General features: G+C 36.7%; 1 protein-coding gene across 1 annotated transcript in view; it reads left to right on the top strand.

Moving 5' to 3' along the window:
• Positions 1-16,575, top strand: part of CFAP47 (cilia and flagella associated protein 47) — a 515,984-nt gene that overhangs the window by 79,583 nt on the left and 419,826 nt on the right. Inside the window, exons 19-22 of the mRNA XM_044235156.1 lie at positions 678-809; positions 3,438-3,515; positions 6,879-7,023; positions 11,701-11,795. Of these exons, the coding sequence (XP_044091091.1) occupies positions 678-809; positions 3,438-3,515; positions 6,879-7,023; positions 11,701-11,795 (450 nt within the window). The remainder of the gene's footprint in view (positions 1-677; positions 810-3,437; positions 3,516-6,878; positions 7,024-11,700; positions 11,796-16,575) is intronic.

Genomic DNA, 16,575 nt, shown 5'->3' with positions numbered 1-16,575 from the left:
TAAACTAGCTCCTGAGAAACTACACCATAAATCCTTTGGTAAATTACTTACAACTTTTTAAAGGTCAAAATGATATCTTAGACAGTAGGCCATCAAGGAAATAATAGAGAACAGGGGGTTACTTTTTTTTAAAATAAAATTTTATTTATTTACTTGACAGAGAGAAAGTAGCAGAGGGAGAGGGAGAAGCAGACTCCTCCTGAGCAGGGAGCCCCCCAGGACCCTGGGACCATGACCTGAGTCCAAGGCAGACACTCAAACTACTGAGCCACACAGGCTCCCCCAGGAGGTTACTTCATCATCTGCCTACCCACTAACTTCGTTTTCAGTGTTTACTGTCAGGGAAAAGGCAAGCTACCAAAGTAGTATCTAGAATTTTATCATCTATTCTAACAGATCTATCTCATCCTCGTAAGCTTTGCTAAGTCTTGATAACACTTCAGACAGGAAACTTCATCATCCTATTTGAATTGGATGCTGGCACTACAAGTTCCTTTTGCTGGGTTAAGGGTACAAATCCCTGTTGAAGTTTTATTTGTGCATCTGGTGTTGGAAAACATATAATGAAATCATCTCATGCCCTGTGCCCAAGGGTCCTCTGTCTGGGTTGTAGTTGAAAGCTTTAGATCAGCAATGTTAAAGGATAATACAGCATTTCTGCAAACTTTCAATTACAGATTTGTGACCAGAGTCTTTTGCCTACTATGAATATTGTTCCATCACAAGGAGTAATTCCTTTCGGGGGACTAACTGTTCTCAATATCTCCTGTACACCTACTGTAGCAGAAAAATTTGATACAAGAGCAAAGGTATGTTCATGCATATGTGTATTCATTCCTTATATTTATATATGTCTATGTAGATTTGTTTAGTTGTTTAGGAGATTTATAATAGTAAGTATAATGCTAAAAAATGGTATGTGTGTTTATTCTTAGAAAACTTGTTTTAAGAATTTCTTCAAATGGGAATGCGTTTTACTGTTATGATGCTAATGAATAATTTTTTAAATTTTGGTTACTTTGTTAGTGATTGAACTATCACTAAAGAAATGTAGTTTTTAGAGATCTATAGAATAAGCAACCTTACCTATATAATTTTGTAGAAATAGCAGAACCTGGAAAGAGGATTTGTAGAAAACATTTTTGGTGCAAGTTGGTAATGGAAATTTCTACCAAGTTGAAATGGATACAGTTCATCAATATGAGGCATTCTTTGCGTGAAATTAGAATGATATTTGGCATCTCTGAGATGTGACAACTTCTCACTAGTCACAGAAGGAAGGATGACTTTTTTCATGGCATTAATTAGATATTTGATTTAATTAGACACCTTTGGAAAAATTAATTAATTTTGCAATGTTAATTCTAAATAGCTTCAATGACTATATGAATTATAGGCAAATTCTGTATGGTGTTAAGATCTATATTTTATAGCATGCATAGAATATTTTACTAGTTTATATTCTGGAAATCATATAATTAAAAAGACATTACCTTGATTTAAGGGGCTTTTCTAATTGTTCATTAAATAAAATATATAAAATGGAAAATTAATCTCATAAATTTTATTATAAACTAGAGGAATGGAATACTCTTGATTTTCAATCTCATGATCAGCTATGTACATTTACTCACAATAAGAAATAAATATGTACACTGTTTTTAAAACAAAATGAATAGTTTTAGATATATCCCCCATTTTATCCTTAATTTCCCACAATTCTTTTTTTCATAACAATTAATTCTTAAATAACATGTAGGTTAATGTGATAAACACCAGTTTGCCCCAGATAAACAACCTAATGATTTTATCTTTTATGAAGACATACATACATACTGAAAGATATTTATAAATTATATATTTTGGTACATGGTCTGAGATTTGGGCAGAGTTTTTTTTTTTTTAAAGATCATAAGTAGGCAGAGAGGGAGGCAGAGAGAGGGGGGGAAGCAGGCTCACTGCCGAGCAGAGAGCCCAATGCGGGCAATCCCACAACCCTGGGATCATGACCTGAGCCGAAGGCAGAGGCTTTAACCCACTGAGCCACCCAGGCGCCCCTGGGCAGAGTTTTTTAATATAATATTCTAGAAAAAATAAAAAATATGGCCAATAAAAATAGTTTCAGTAAAAGATTAGTTTCTGCTGTATTTTATAAGAGTATGCTGTTTTTACGAAGCTTATCTTTTTAACATAACATAATAATTCATTTATTCATCCAGCACATATTTACTGGACACAAGTTTTACGTTAGATTCTGTTGTAGATTCAGTGGATGATCAATAATGGGGAGGTAGGTGAAAGCCAGCCGTGATGAGTTGAAACTTATATGTGGGATTCATCAAGGGGGAACATGTTGATTTGTCATTTCCTCTGAATCATCACATTCTGATTTTTATGATTTTAGTCGAGTATTTTATTTATGTACTATATATTCTTTAACTACAATGTGGAAATCACATAATACTATGAATATAGTGATTTAGTTAATTAAATAACGTGTCACTTTCCCCAATAATTTTGAAAAAAATGACAGTTTGGAGTTGTTGTTTTTTTTTTTCCTATGAACAGTGTCACTGACTTTCTATGTAAAGAGTGAAATACACTCCTATCTCTTTCTTAGATTGATATTTATATTTAAATCCAGCCTTGATGCTCCCTGTTTGTATATAGGTGGGGATTTCAGTGAATGCTGTTTTTGTGCCTCTGAAATTTTGCTTAGACATGTATATGTTCAGATAACCTACAATTCTAATTTTGTAGGAATTATACAACTAAATTCTTATTTCACCATCTTAATTTTCTCAGAGGCTGTTGAGTGTTCAGGCTGTCCTTGGTTTATATTTAACCACTGCTGGTTAAAAGACAAAATGCTCTGCCTCTCTGAGCCTCAGGTTTCCTCAGTTGGCAATTAGGATATTAATATTGGTAACCTCACAGGATACTGAGGATTAAAAAGGAGACAATGTAATTAGCACTATACTTGGCCCATTTGCTCAGCATTTTTTTAGCCACTTTCATTATTTTTATGGTCATTATGGATATTAGTTTATCTCTGTGGGAGGAAGTATATTTGTACTCAGTTTCCTATCTGTTTTAATTTTGAATAATCCTTGAAATTAGGTAAATATAGAAGGGATATGGGGAGTGACAGTAATGTGTAGTTAAATGGGTAGAACTCTGCAGTCAAATTTATAAGCTATGAACTGGTCCCATTTGTGGTGGAGGTTTTTAAGAGTTGAACACACATTCCTCTTAGGAATATTAATTCTGCATAACAAGAAATGGGATGACAACTACCAGAATAAATCTTGTGACATTTATAATATGTTATTATTATTTAAATTTTAAAATATTGCCAAAAGCCAGGTAATACTTTAGTCGTATATGGGTAAATTTTAATGTAGTTTCTACAAGGCTTTGTATTTCTCTCAAATAAGGTTGCTATTCGCCGTGCAAATGTCATAGACCTCAGGATTGGTGGATCTGTTGAGATTGCCGATGTGGAAATTAATCCGGTGAGTATATTCATATGTTAACTATTTGTGTAATCAGTGTATGAGTGTGGTGACTTTTGTTACATGTCCCTGGTCAGCCCATTTATGTTTGAAAATATCTCATTATGTAGTACTCTGACATGTAGAAGTTAATATATATAATATAAATATGTGTTGAAGCAGATTATCAAATGGAGGTTTCAGAATTGACCAATTTAATTCTACCAGTACATTAAAGTCAACTGTAGGCTTCATCATGATCCTACTCCTCCTAAGAGGTAACCACTTAGCTGAATTTTCTGATTATTCTCCCTTTACTTTTTCTAATCGGCCCATCACATATGTATGAATTCCTTAACCATTCATTATTTAGTTTCATTTGTTCATTTTTGAGCTTCATGACAAACATGTACTGTGTGTAGTCTTTGGTGAGTCACTTTTAACTGAGTATTGTATTTCCAGAGTTGATCTAAGTTGTGTGTAGCTGTACTTTTTTTTTTCATTCTTACCACTGCTTAATATTCCATTATGTAGACCTGTTGCAATTCAGAGACTCTGTTGTCCATTCAAATAGGTGTTTCTCTTTTGTTGTTATGACAATCACTCCAGCAGGGAACATTTTGTGTACATATCTTGTGAGGTACAGGTGCTAGAGTTTCTCTCAGAGTAGAGTTGCTAACTCAAAGAATATGTGCATTTTTGGCTTCACAAGATAGCTTCCATATTTTCTCCTCAAGCTTTCATTGTTATGCATTCAATTTCTCTGTCAGTTGTATTATAAGACTTAATGTTTGCCAGTCTTTTAAGTATAAAATGATCATCTCACTGTAGTCTTGATTTGCATTTTCTGAACTATAGTTTTGTTTATTTTTAAAATTATTGTTCTGTATCCTGATAAAATTCTGTTCTATAGTTGATAGCCCACACATATATTTCTTTTCCTGGCAAGTCTTTCCGGAATCAAATCTGGTCTCATCTACCCAGAAATCTTACCCTGAAGGCGCCTGGGTGGTTTAGTTGGTTAAGTGTCTGCCTTCAGCTCAGGTCATGGTCCCAGAATCCTAGAATCAAGCCTCTTGTCATCATTGGTGGTAGGTGAGCAGGGAGTCTGCTTCTCCTCTCCTCCCTGCTTGTGTTCTCTCCTGCTCTCTCTCTCTCTCTCTCAAATAAATAAATAAAATCTTAAAAAAAAAAAATCAAGAAACAAAGAACTCACCCTGATCCTTTAATGCAGGCCCATATGCCCCTTCCATTGTGACATTCATAAGATGGTACAAACATCTTAAACTCTGGAAACATCTTCATCATAGCAATTGTTGTATTATTTTTAGGTTATCAGAACTTCTCTTTCTCTCTCCCACTAGTACTGCAGTGCCTGTGCCATTCTGGTGCTGAATTAAATAGAGCAAATGTGGGTGAGGCTGCCAGTGTCTCAGGTAGGGCCTCGTTACTAGTCTATACTTTAAGGGCTCCATCACAATTTTAGTTTTTGGCTTTGAGGTACAATTTTCTTATTTTTATTGGTGTTGAAGGCATGATAAGTCTAGACAGATTGACAGACACTAGGCTACCTTGTGTAAGACTGTGGTGATTTTGGAGATTAAAATCCCTGCAGTATCCAGAGTGCTTTCTCCATTGCTATGGTGTTTTTCCTTGAACAATATTAAAAATGTATTTAGACTTTGACTACTTCATTTCCACACCCTAAAGGCATTTGTGGCATGCTTTGCATGTTATAGTACAATTGAGTAATTTATAAGACTTTGTATTAATATATATCAATATTGCCTGATTATGGGGCATCTGGGTGGTTTAGTCATTTAGCATCTGCCTTTGGCTCAGGTCATGATCCCAGGGTCCTGGGATCGAGCCCCACATTGGGCTTCCTGCTTGGCAGGGGACCTGCTTCTCCTTTTCCCTCTGCTGTTCCCCTGCTTGTGTTTCCTGTCTCGCTGTGTCTCTCTCTCAAATAAATAAATAAAATCTTAAAAAAAATTCCTTGATTATGTTGAATTTTAAACATAGCTGCCTTTTAAAAATAATAATAAAAATAATATTCTGGCATCATCAGTAAGACCTTTAATAACTGTATGGTGTTGAATATGTATCTTAATAACAGTTAGGACATTTTATCCAAATGAGCATATGTACAAGGCCAGAATAGTATAAGAGGAATGATCTTTTGCATCAAGCTTTCATTACCCATATTGGATTTTACAGATTTGCCCTGTAGAAATGGGTTGATATTTTAAGTGTGAGAAACAGTGGCCAGTTGACCTTAATGTAATATTTCCCTCAACATTAGGATACTGTTGCCACTTTCTCTTTAGTCTTACATGTAATTCTTTTACTAAGTAACTGTAAGGCTATGAAGAGGAATTTTATAGAACTCTGTGATGTAGGCACATACCTGGCATATAAGATAGTTAAGATACATTCAATAAACATTCCTTACATCTATTTAAGCGAGGCATCAGGTACTAAAGATATAAAAATGAATTAGGCCTAAGGTCCGCTAGGAGAGACAGATTTGTAAACAAATAAACAGATTTTATGGTGTTGTAATGGTAAATAAATATAAGGAACAGAAGTAGTTCCGAGCACAGTGTCATAAAATATGGTTTATCTAACTGGGGTTTGAAGGTAGCAACTATGAGTTAGAGGAAAGCTTTCCTAATAGAAGGGACACACTAATACAGACAGAGGAGAGTGAAGCATCAGGTGTTGGTTGGGAAGGACAAGTCATACAGCTTGCTGAAGTACGAAGTGAGTGGGGGAAGAGTGGAGCTCGGTGAGGCAGGAGAAGGTCAAGATGAGCCTTATGAACCCTGCTGAGGAACTTGGACATTGTCCGGTAGTTGGAGGAGAATCATCACATTTTAAGATAGGAAGTACAGATTTTCAGTTAGTTTAATTGTGACTTAATTGTGAAGAGGAGAATTGAAGAAAGTACAAATCTAGAAATGACCTGAAAAGTAATGCATTATTTACTTCATACAGTTACATTAGCGATAAGAGGTAAAGGAGGCAGAATAAAAGGGATTTGGTAACCGATTGTATAACAGAGGTAGGGGAGAGGAAGGAAAATATGGCCAGTTTTTATAGAGGATAGTAGTTAATAATGCCCTTAATGAAAAATAATGATACATTTTTTTTCAGGCATAATGACATATAACATTATGTCCATTTTAGGTGTACCAAATAATGATTTTATATCTGTATGTATTGCAAAATGAGTTACCATCCATTACCAAACATAGTTATGTTCTTTTTCTTGTGATGAGAACTTTAAGGTCTACTCTTTTAAAGTGTAATTTTGGTTCATATTATTTTTTATAAAATATTACTCTGCTTTCTAATTCTTTTTCTCTTTTTAAATTTTAGGACGTATTTAACTTCAGTGGTACCTATGTTGGTGCTACTCAGATTATTCCATTTATAATAAAAAACAAAGGTATAACACGTGCCAGAGTGGAGTTTAATCTACAAGACTTTGAATATTTTTCTTTGGATTTTAAAGATAAAACAGGTATAGCTCTTATACTATAATAATATTCTTGTAAAACAGTTTCAAGTTGTTTTAAGGTATAATGTTAAAAAATAATATGTCAAGGGCAGTTGTTCTGATGTATTTTTAATTACTCAGTGCATGGTTTTATTTCTAGAAATATATCAGTATTAACATCAGGATACTTTGGTAATGCATAACATATAACCAGGCTTGTTAGTTGATTTAATGTAGTTAAGAATGTTATGTATACGTTAAAAAAAAGTTTTATGTATAAGTATATACTATAAATCAAAATGGAATTATAATTTTAATTGCCCAGGAGCTTCAGGTAAATGTCTTTGGAGAGTTCTCTCTGTATGTTTACTCATGTATTAAGTATCTTTATGTCACATTAAATTTAAAAGATAGGTACTTCGGGGTGCCTGGGTGGTTTAGTCATTAAGCTTCTGCCTTTGCCTCAGGTCATGATCCCAGGGTCGTAGGGTAAAGCCCCGCATCAGGCTCCTTCCTGCGCAGGAAGCTTGCTGCTTCCTCTCCCACTCCCCCTGCTTGTGTTCTTGCTCTTGCTCTCTCTCTCTGTGTCAAATAAATAAAATATTTAAAAAAAAATAAAATAAGAGACAGGCACTTCTACAAAGACATTTCATTTGTTTACTCTAGGGGTTGGCACCATAAGGTTTGTGGACTAAATCTGGCCTGATATATGTTTTTATAAATAAAGTTTTATTAGAGTACAGACACATTTATTTGTTTGTGTATTGTTTATGGCTGTTTGCATACTATAATGGCAGAGTTGAATAGTTGTGGAAGAAACCATATGGCTTGCAAAGCCTACAGAATTTAGTATCTGGACCCTTACAGAAAAGGTTTGCCACCCATTGATTTGGTCCTTTCTTCTTCAATAAATATTTGTTGAATACCAATTATAGGCAAGATACTAAACTTTGAGTCTATAAAGACAATATCATATTTTAACATGTTCTCAAGACTTGAACGCAAGTATATCCATCAGGATCTCAGAAATTCACAGATGACTTGCTCAAAGGGTTTAACTGAAGAGAGTTTAATGAAGGAATTATCTGTGGAGGTGGGAGCTGGATGAAAAGAAATCAATGAGGGATGGAAGCTGCTACTACCTCGCAGAGACAGGTTATTTCTGGAGCCCCATGATCAGTGAAACTTTGAAAGAGGGGCCAACTGATAAGAGCTTTAGCCGTGAAGGCATGCAGCCATTGCCAGAAGTGTAGCCAATGCAGTGAAGATATGAAGGCAGAAATCCCTCCTACCTTCTGATAACATACTGGTGTCTCCCTGTGGTTGAATGAAGTCAGAGCAAGGGGGCCTAGCTGAACTGACCTATAGAAGTCAGGACAGAGCAGCAAAGAGAAAGGTGGCTGTGGAATCTAATGACAAAGGAAAAACACCTCTAACAGTATGAGAGCTGAACAGAGAATCAGCTTATTATCAGAGAGCATTGCAGATGCTGTAAGGCAAATGAGTACCTGGTGCTAAGGGAGCATATGTTAGGGAAAAGTAGTAATCAGCATAAGGGAAGATTTCTTGGAGAAGTCAATGCCTAATCCTCATCTTGAAAAAGACGAGAAGATACACAAGAAAAGGGGATATGTGAAAGAATGCAAGTAAAGGCCTAGCAGTGAGTCAAGGTGGTAAGTAGTTCAGGATGCCCAGAGTGTAGAGGGACAGGATGGGGAGGGCAAGTGAGATCCATGTCACTAAGGATCTTTTCTGGGCTTTGATCCTGGAGGTTAGGCAGCACCATTAAAGGATGTATATCCAGGCAGTGGTGTGATCAGACTCACATTTTGCTCATTTTTCTTTTGGAGCAGAGTTGAGGATGGGCTGGGGGAACATGTAGGAATGGGAAGGGCAAGACCAGAGAGAGACGGAGGTCAGCTAGGGGTTGTGGCCATACAGATGAGAAGTGATCAAGCCTGAACACAGGCAGTGCTGCTGGAAATGGAAAGGAAAGGAGTACAAAGGTGCCGAAACATAAGAAATGCTCTGACTTGCTTATCAAGTGGACCTGGGTCTTAGGGAGGAGGAGCAAGGCTCAGCTCTCCCAGGTTTTGATTATAAGAGGTAGGTGACTGGGGGTACAAGTCATGGTTGAGGTGATACAGGGGGAGGATCAGGTTTAGGTGAGCGTGGTATGAGAGGACACTGCGTACTAGCCCAGGAATGATTACAGCTGGTGGCTGGAAATACGTATGAAATTTCTATTCTTTTTTTTTTGTTCCTAAGTCTGGATGCTGAAACTTTAGTTGCTTAACACTTTATTCTCACTGACTGCCTCATTTACTGTCATTGTACCTTGTTCATTGGATCTCAGACTCCTCTTGGTTATTCTGCACAGCTAGTCCACAAAGTGCATATGTTTTCACAATTCTGCCTTAACCCTAGCACAAACCTCCCTCCTAGACCACTGCATCATCTTTTCAAATGCTTCCCATGCCTCCAAGCTTTTCTCCTCGGACCTGTTCTGGAGAGTAGTCTTAAAGCCAGGATCTTATCACATCACTCCTCTGATCAAAAAGTTTTGTTTGTTTCATGTTAGCAATAGCGGTGGTTCTTAGCGGCATGGCTGCTGGCACAGTCCAGGAGGTACTTCCCTTGATCTTAATTATTATTAACAATTTGCAACAAAGTTTACACTTAAAATGTTCTGAAGATGTATCTTAGTGTTATAAGTATTTTAACACATAAATACCCTTCTGTGACAAATTAGACTTGGTTTTTCTTGTGATCATTTCAAAATTATTGGATAAACGAGTTATTGGAGAGGCCATGTTGAGAGCCATTTGGGGATGACTCCACGTTGTCTTTCTAGTCGCCTTGCCTATTGCAGCATCCAGTGGCTCTCCCCGCTGCAGCCAGAATGTTCCACGTTTCCTTCTAATGGCGCTGGAATTCCCTTCTCCTAGGATGGTTCTTCCTCTTCTGTTCCTGGTGTCTGTGATCCCACCCACTTTTATAAATTAGCTTAAACCTCATGAGTCCCCATGGGTCATTAGCCCCACACCCACCCTTGTCCGGTTGGTTGAAATTATTTTTTGATCTTTACTCACTTAGGGCATTGTGTAAGTCTCATTTTAGTACTAACCATTTCTGTCTCATATCAAAGAGAGCTGTGTACCTGTTTGGCTCCCCTGCTACACTGTTAGCTCCATGAGGTCAACGACTATGTGTATAATTTTTGTTTTTGTTTTTGTTTTTTAAAGGTTTTTTTTTAAGATTTTATTTATTTGACAGACAGAGATCACAAGGAGGCAGAGAGGCAGGCAGGCAGAGAGAGAGGGGGAAGCAGGCTCCCTGCTAAGCAGAGAGCCCAGTGCGGGGCTTGATTCCAGGACCCTGGGATCATGACCTGAGCCGAAGGCAGAGGCTTTAACCCACTGAGCCACCCAGGCGCCCCTGATTTTTGTTTTCTACTAGAGTTGTCCACGATAGTGCTATGTACATTATAGGCACTTAAGAAATATTGGGGCGCCTGGGTGTCTCAGTGGGTTAAATCCTCTGCCTCCAGCTCAGGTCATGATCCCAGGGTCCTGGGATCGAGCCCCACGTTGGGCTCTCTGCTTGGCGGGGAGCCGGCTTCCCCCTCTCTCTCTGCCTGCCTCTCGGCCTACTTGTGATCTCTGTCTGTCAAATAAATAAATAAAATCTTAAAAAAAAAGAAATATTTACTGAAGCTGTCTTGGATTATTTCATTTCACAGACTATATGTTTACATATATTCCAAATATATTTGAGTATGTATCCATCTGTTTTTATTATATTTTCTAGGTATATACCCTTTCTAAGTAGGTTTTCTTTGCTGTATAACATGTGTATCTTTCCCCACACTACAAACGGCAGATTAATATATACTTAATGAGGTTTTTTGGTCATTTAATGGTTTTTCATCAAGGTGACTGAAATTGATTAAGTTGAAGGAGGGTGCAATGAGTTATTCGAGTTCATTTCCACAAATGGGTGATAGAAATTATCATCATTCCTTGGATTAATCAGAAAATTTGGGGGAGAAGATAGGATTTTTAGAATTGTTTGGATGAGGGTGGAGGTTCTTTTTTTTTTTTTTTAATTTTATTTATTTATTTGACACACACACACAGAGAGATCACAAGAGAGAGAGGCAGAGAGAGAGGGGGAAGCAGGCTCCCTGCCAATCAGAGAGCCCAATGCGGGGCTTGATCCCAGGACTCTGAGATCATGACCTGACCCGAAGGCAGAGGCTCAACCCCTGAGCCACCCACACCCCCCCCCAGAGGTTCTACTATAATAAACATTTGATCTTTCAGGAACTTTTTCTAGAAGTTTATTTAAGTGGTTATAATTTTTAACCTTGACATTTACATTATTATTTGACAATTTTTCTGTATCTTCACCTTATCCTTGAACTTTGGAGATTTAAAAAAAAATGGGCTTACTGTCTGTTTTGCTGACTGAATATATGTTTGATACATGTTTGAATATCAGTTTTGGTGACTGGAACCTTGGTATTAAGAGTCTTTCTTTAACCAGCAGCAACCTTATGCAGCCCTCCACAGCAATTGCTTTTTGATCATAATAGACAGGTTTATGAGGCTTCTCAAAGTTTCATTTCCATATTTAAAAGTGGTATTATCGATATGTATCTGGCTTTTTAAAAAATAATATTTTTTTAATGTTTTATAGGGGAATTCACAGACCCTGCATTTCCTGACATATATTCTTTGGAGTTAGAGGAAGGGACATCTCTGGAATGTGGCATAGCATTTTCTCCCAAAGAAGTATGTTCGGCTTTCTATTATTCATATGATAGGAGAGTAGTGGTATTAAGATAATCTTAACTCAGAAGCTATCAGAGATCACTTAAGGTCTTTTTGTAGTGAGTCTTTTTCTAACTTGTGAGCGTGCCTGAGTATACCTTTTAATTCAGTAAAATGATTCCTAGAAGTGTCTGGCTCACACTTGCAGAATGTCTCGAGAGTTCTAGAGAACATACACAAGGAACCTGTGGTATCAGTTCTGCTCTCTAGAAAATTCAAGGTATAACACGTTATGAAAAAAAGTTGATGCTAACTCAAAAATCACTTATATTTGAACCAGCATGTGCTTTATACTTATATATAAGTGGTATATGTTTAATGCTCTTGGAATCAATACCAGAAATTATCAAAGATGTGCTCTGAGGATTTAAGACAGGTTGCTATGATACTGGTTCTTTTTATCGTGTTCCTTGATGTTTAGCAATTTTAAAACAACAAACAAACAAAATCAAAGAAAATGTCTTTCCTGAAATATGCCCAGGAGCAAGGGGTACCACTTGACAAAGCTTTAGGGGCCATTTCTCCTATGTTTTTGCTTCTGAGATTTTGCAACATAAGTGCCAAGGGAAGAGCTTCTTGCTATTTATGATGTGGAAAGTCATGTTGCTGCATCCTCCTAAACAAGAATCCAATTTCTCTATGATAATTGAAGGATAACATTCTTAGGCCAAACATTTCTTATATTCCAACATAACTAGCATGATGCCTTAAACCCAATAGGTGTAGAACAGAATGAGTTAAGTGAAAATAATTCATGATGCAATAAGAAAGTGTATTGAATGCCAGGTACTGTCTTTAATTATCCATTTTTAGTCATGTCACTGAAGTACAGTTTCCTGAATTGAAATCTTATTTTAGGAACAATGATAGCTCTTAGTTAGCTTTCAGGAGGAAAAAATAAAGGAAATTTAGGGACATGTTTAGATTTAAGAAAATGCTGAAGAGTAATTTTGCTTTTTTAAGTATAGTACATTAGTTGGAATATGTTTTATGGGTTTTGTGCACATGTGATTCACATGGAATGATGTAGTCTACAGAATTCACTCTCTGTTCTAGCTGTAGGCAAGCGTAGTGCATGAGTTAGCAAAAGTACTTTTCTGACATTAGAGAAAATGAAAATTCTCGTCTTATAGACAACATTAAGTATACTCAAGATGTATATTATACTGTATTTAATTTCCATAGTTTTCATCTACATTAATGAACAGTGATATTTAGAACCTTTTAATTTTATTTATTTTTCTGGAAAAAATTTTTTTTAATTTGTTATTTTTTTAAAATTGAAGTATGATTAACATACAGGGTTGTATTAACTTCAGGTGTACCATAATGATTCAACAATTCTTTACATTACTCAGTGTTCATCACTGTAAGTGTACTCTGAATCCCCGTCATCTCTTTGACCCATTCCCCCTCCCCACGTCCCCTCTGGTAACCTTCTCTCTCCAGATAGATACTTTTTAGCAAGGTTACTAGGAAGAGAGAGAACATCTTTTCTTTTTTTGAAAATTATCTTGCAAATATTTTTCTTTGGCTTACTTTTGGCTATCAGATAATATCAGAGTACAAATATTATTTAGATTTTCCTTTTACCTTTTCAGCAAAAGGACTTTGAAGTGCGTGAAATATCATCAGGGTATTTTTAATTTGTTTTTCTAATTCAGACAAAAAGCATAATAAACAAGTGATTTGAGGAGATTCAGAAGATGTTTCTGTTTTTAAGTTTTACAGTATTCTAATATCTCAACTCTCTTATACCCTGACCATTTGCAAGTTTTGTTAGCATTAACTTAATATTTTAATCTAGTGTGTCAATGATAATCTCTTCCTGCTTATGAAGGTTTATTATTAAAGTGAAAATGAGTTTAGAAGAGCAGAAAGAAAAAATAAACAATAAATAAATCCTAATCCTGGGACGCCTGGGTGGCTCAGTTGGTTGGACGACTGCCTTCGGCTCAGGGCGTGATCCTGGAGTCCCGGGATCGAGTCCCACATCAGGCTCCCAGCTCCATGGGGAGTCTGCGTCTCTCTCTGACCTTCTCCTCGCTCATGCTCTCTCTCACTGTCTCTCTCTCTCAAATAAATAAATAAAATCTTTAAAAAAAAAAAAAATCCTAATCCTTGACAATGACCTCTGGTTATATATGGGGTTCTCTCTGTTTTTCTTCCTCTCCCTCCTTATATTTCTATGCTTATTATATTACTATATCTATAATTGTAAAGAAGTAATACTTTATAAATTATTTTTCACCCAAATTTTTATTCAGTGTATTAGTTAAAATGATAGATTTTTGTGTTTTGAATTAAGTATTCTAAATACGCTTTAATTTTTAAAGGATGATCTATCCTATTATTTAATGGCTATATCATATTTATGATCCCTTAACTAATCCTTCTTACTATGCACTTAAGATTCTTCCATTTTTGGTGCTTTATAAATGCTGTAGAAAACATACTTATACGTAAATGTTTGCTTTCACATTATTTATTTTCATTATGTCTTTCTAGAAGGAGAATAGTTGGGTCAAACTCTATGTACTTATTTTAGGCTGTTGATATGAGTTGCCAAATTTCTCTCTAAAGAAGGTTATACCAGGGGCACCTGGGTGGCTGTGTCGGTTAGGTGTCTGCCTTCTGCTCAGGTCATGATCCCGGGGTCCTGGGAACCCACGCTGCTTTGGGCTCCCTGCTCAGCAGGGAGTCTGCTTCTCCCTCTCCCAGTCTCCCTGCTTGTGCACTCTCTTTCTCTCAAATAAATAAATAAAATCTTAAAAAAAAAGGTTATACCAATTATATTAAATGCCAGTACCAGTGTAAAATGTTGCTTATAGTGTTTGTACAACTAGGTTTCATCGATTATATATGCATGCATATATAATATTCTGCCAATCCAATAGGTGAAAGATCATTTCAAATTGCATGTCTTGGATTCTTGTATAACAAACTACCCTACAACAGTAGTGATTTAGTTGCTAACATTTTGGCCTGGTTGGTACTGTTAAAATTCTTTTAACTCTCTGGTAAGAGAAGTGGCCTCTGCTGTTTACCTTTTACAATATTATTGGCCAGTTTTCTGTTTTATTTTTCCTGATAAACTTTGGAATTATTTTCTCAAGTTTATAGCTATAGATTCTATGGGGATTTTGATTTGTTTTGCATTAAACTAAAGAAAAATTATAAGGAAGTGATTCCTTTTTTTTTTAAGATTTTATTTATTTATTTGACAGAGAGAGATCACAAGTAGGCAGAGAGAGAAGAAGGGAAGCAGGCTCCCTGCTGAGCGGAGAGCCCAATGTGGGACTCGATCCCAGGACCCTGAGACCATAACCCGAGCCAAAGGCAGTGGCCTAACCCACTGAGCCACCTAGGCGCCCAAGGAAGTGAAATTCAGCTTCCTATTCAGAAATAAGAAAAGGCATTTATTTTATTAATTATTTTTAAAAGATTTATTTGAGAGAGAGAGGACAGGAGCAGGGAGGGAGAGGGGCACAAGGAGAGACTCTTCAAGCCTGTCTGGGGGCTAAATCAGGACCGATGAGATCATGACCTGAGCTGAAACCGAGTTAGATGCTCAATGGACTGAGCCACCCAGGCACCCTAGGTCTTTTATTTTATTAAAGGATTTTATGCTATTCAGCAAAATTTTGGAATATTTTAAAATTATTTTTCTATGATCTTTTTTGCTGTGTAAATGTTTGTGTTTTATTTATTTTTTGCTCTTAAATTTTGAAAATAATGTTGATGAAATATGTATAAAACTGTCTATCTTGGGGTGCCTGGGTAGCTCAGTTAACTATCTGACTCTTGATCTCAGCTCAGGTCTTCATCTCAGGGGTTGACTTCAAGGCCTGTATTGGGCTCCATTTTGGGCATGGGGCCAACCTAAGAAAGCAGAACAAAACATGGGTGTCTGGGTGTCTCAGTAGTTAAGCATCTGCCTTCAGCTCAGGTCATAATCTCAGGGTCCTGGGATCGATCCCTGCATCAGGCTCCCTGCTCAGCAGGAGGCCTGCTACTCCCACTTCCAATCCCTCTGCTTGTATTTCCTCTCTCACTATACCTCTCTCTGTCAAATAAACAAAATCTTATATATTTTTAAAAAGATTTTATTTATTTATTTGAAAGAGAGAGATTACAAGTAGGTGGAGAGGCGGTCAGAAAGAGAGAGAGAGAGGAGGAAACAGGCTCCCTGCTGAGCAGAGAGCCCGATGTGGGCCTCAATCCCAGGACCCTGGAAACATGACCTGAGCCGAAGGCAGAGGCATTAATCCACTGAGCCACCCAGGCACCCCAAATAAACAAAATCTTAAACAAAACAAAACAAAACTGTCCATCTCACTTTAAACTTCAATTATTTTAAATTATCCTTCAATTTATTTTAGATTTTTCAGGAATATTGTAATAGACTACAAATACTGTTATTTGCCTCTTCCAATTAGATAAATATAATTTTTACCTATTTTTCTTATATTTCATTGTTTAGAATTTCCAGAACAAGGTCACGTTATTTTCTTGGCTTATCTGATTCCCAGTTTTCTGTGAAGTAACATAATGTTTTTTTTTTTTTTTTAAAGATTTTATTTATTTATTTGACAGAGAGAAATCACAAGTAGACGGAGAGGCAGGCAGAGAGAGAGAGAGGGAAGCAGGCTCCCTGCTGAGCAGAGAGCCCGATGTGGGACTCGATCCCAGGACCCTGAGATCATGACCTGAGCCGAAGGCAGCGGCTTAACCCACTGAG

This window comes from Neovison vison, chromosome X, assembly GCF_020171115.1.
Source record: "Neovison vison isolate M4711 chromosome X, ASM_NN_V1, whole genome shotgun sequence".
Classification (NCBI taxonomy): Eukaryota; Metazoa; Chordata; class Mammalia; order Carnivora; family Mustelidae; genus Neogale; species Neogale vison.
The sequence above is the reverse complement of the archived record's forward strand: the minus strand, read 5'-3'. Positions and strand labels throughout refer to the sequence as shown.